Below are 1,131 nucleotides of genomic sequence, written 5' to 3' on the forward strand. Positions count from 1 at the left end.
GATCTCCTTATATGGACATAAACATGTTAATGACACGCCCACAGGATCTCCTTATATGGACATAAACACGTTGATAAAATGCCCAGTTACCTGACAGGTCAAACTGATAAATGCCCTGCGTCGACTTGACGACGTCTTCATTGACGACTCCTCTGATGACTTCAAAGGTGCTTTCTATCGGTCCACTGGAGGGGGGCGTGGCCGATGATGGCGGTTTGAAGGCTGGAGTCGCCCCTAAAAAAGGAAACCATGGTAGTGTAATCAGTGTAATCAAATAATTTTGGTAGTTTCTTTATTATTTGAAAAATCGCGCCAAAATAAGAACCAGCCAGAAACCGTAAAAAACCTCAGCAGTAGTACTGGCAGTAGTATTTGCAGTACTTGTACTCACCGTGTTCCTCCATCTTCTTGGCGAGCACCTCTGGTGCTTCGTCCAGGAAGAAGTCCGGCAGCAGGGGGTGACCTGTGGACCAATCACAGAGCAGTGTGAGGATCACATGACAGTGTGGAGCATTAGCTCGGCGTCAGCTCAGCGTCAGCTCGGCGTCAGCTCGGCGTCACCTGGCTGGACGGCATACTGATCGAAGTCTTGGACTCCCTGCTCCCTCAGGACGTCCTCATCCACCAGGAAGTGACCCGTGTAGTCCCTTGGGCGGGACAGGATGGCGTAGGCGGCGTCCGCCATGATGTCAGAGGTGCGACACTGTTTCCCGATGCCCTCGCCGCCCAGCATGTCCATGGCTGCTGTCAGGATCGCTGCGGAGGAAACAGATAGGAGCAGCGTTAGCATCGTCTGTTAGCATCGTCTGTTAGCATGCTGCTGTGCTGTGAGTGCTTGTTAGCATGCTAACAGTTAGCCACACACCGGTTTTAGGCCAGAGGGCGTTGACAGCGATTTGACCTCTGAACTCTTCGGCCATCCCCAGGACACACATGGACATGCCATACTTCGCCATCGTGTACGCTGACAAACAAAACAAGAAAGAGAGCTGTTACTGCTGCACAGGTGCATGATGGGATGCTGGTCTCAGTTGTGGTTACCTGTGTGGTTCTTGAACCAGACGGGGTTGAGGTTGAGCGGCGGTGACAGGTTCAGGATGTGAGGACTGCGACTCTTCAGCAGGTGAGGGA

At 52.3% G+C, this 1,131-nt stretch overlaps 1 protein-coding gene across 1 annotated transcript; it reads right to left on the reverse strand.

Annotated features, from left to right (window-relative positions):
- Positions 1-7: 7 nt before the first annotated feature.
- LOC121939777 (hydroxysteroid dehydrogenase-like protein 2) lies at positions 8-1,125 on the reverse strand. Its single transcript, XM_042482731.1, has 5 exons — positions 1,042-1,125; positions 866-964; positions 562-756; positions 392-463; positions 8-234 (listed from the first exon to the last, which is right to left on the reverse strand). The coding sequence occupies exons 2-5, from the start codon at positions 954-956 to the stop codon at positions 8-10; spliced, it is 585 nt and encodes a 194-aa protein (XP_042338665.1). The 5' UTR covers positions 957-964; positions 1,042-1,125.
- Between the last annotated feature and the right edge of the window lie 6 nt (positions 1,126-1,131).

Source organism: Plectropomus leopardus, unplaced genomic scaffold (assembly GCF_008729295.1).
Source record: "Plectropomus leopardus isolate mb unplaced genomic scaffold, YSFRI_Pleo_2.0 unplaced_scaffold5952, whole genome shotgun sequence".
NCBI classification, from domain to species: Eukaryota; Metazoa; Chordata; class Actinopteri; order Perciformes; family Serranidae; genus Plectropomus; species Plectropomus leopardus.

What these genes read in the sequence shown, in the direction of transcription:
- LOC121939777 (XM_042482731.1), bottom strand. Translation starts at nt 956, where the DNA reads ATGGCGAAGTATGGCATGTCCATGTGTGTCCTGGGGATGGCCGAAGAG. An exon ending in TCAGTATGCCGTCCAGCCAG is followed by an intron (nt 464 to 561) that starts GTGACGCCGAGC and finishes ATTGGTCCACAG; the next exon opens with GTCACCCCCTGCTGCCGGAC. An exon ending in CAAGAAGATGGAGGAACACG is followed by an intron (nt 235 to 391) that starts GTGAGTACAAGT and finishes TTCCTTTTTTAG; the next exon opens with GGGCGACTCCAGCCTTCAAA.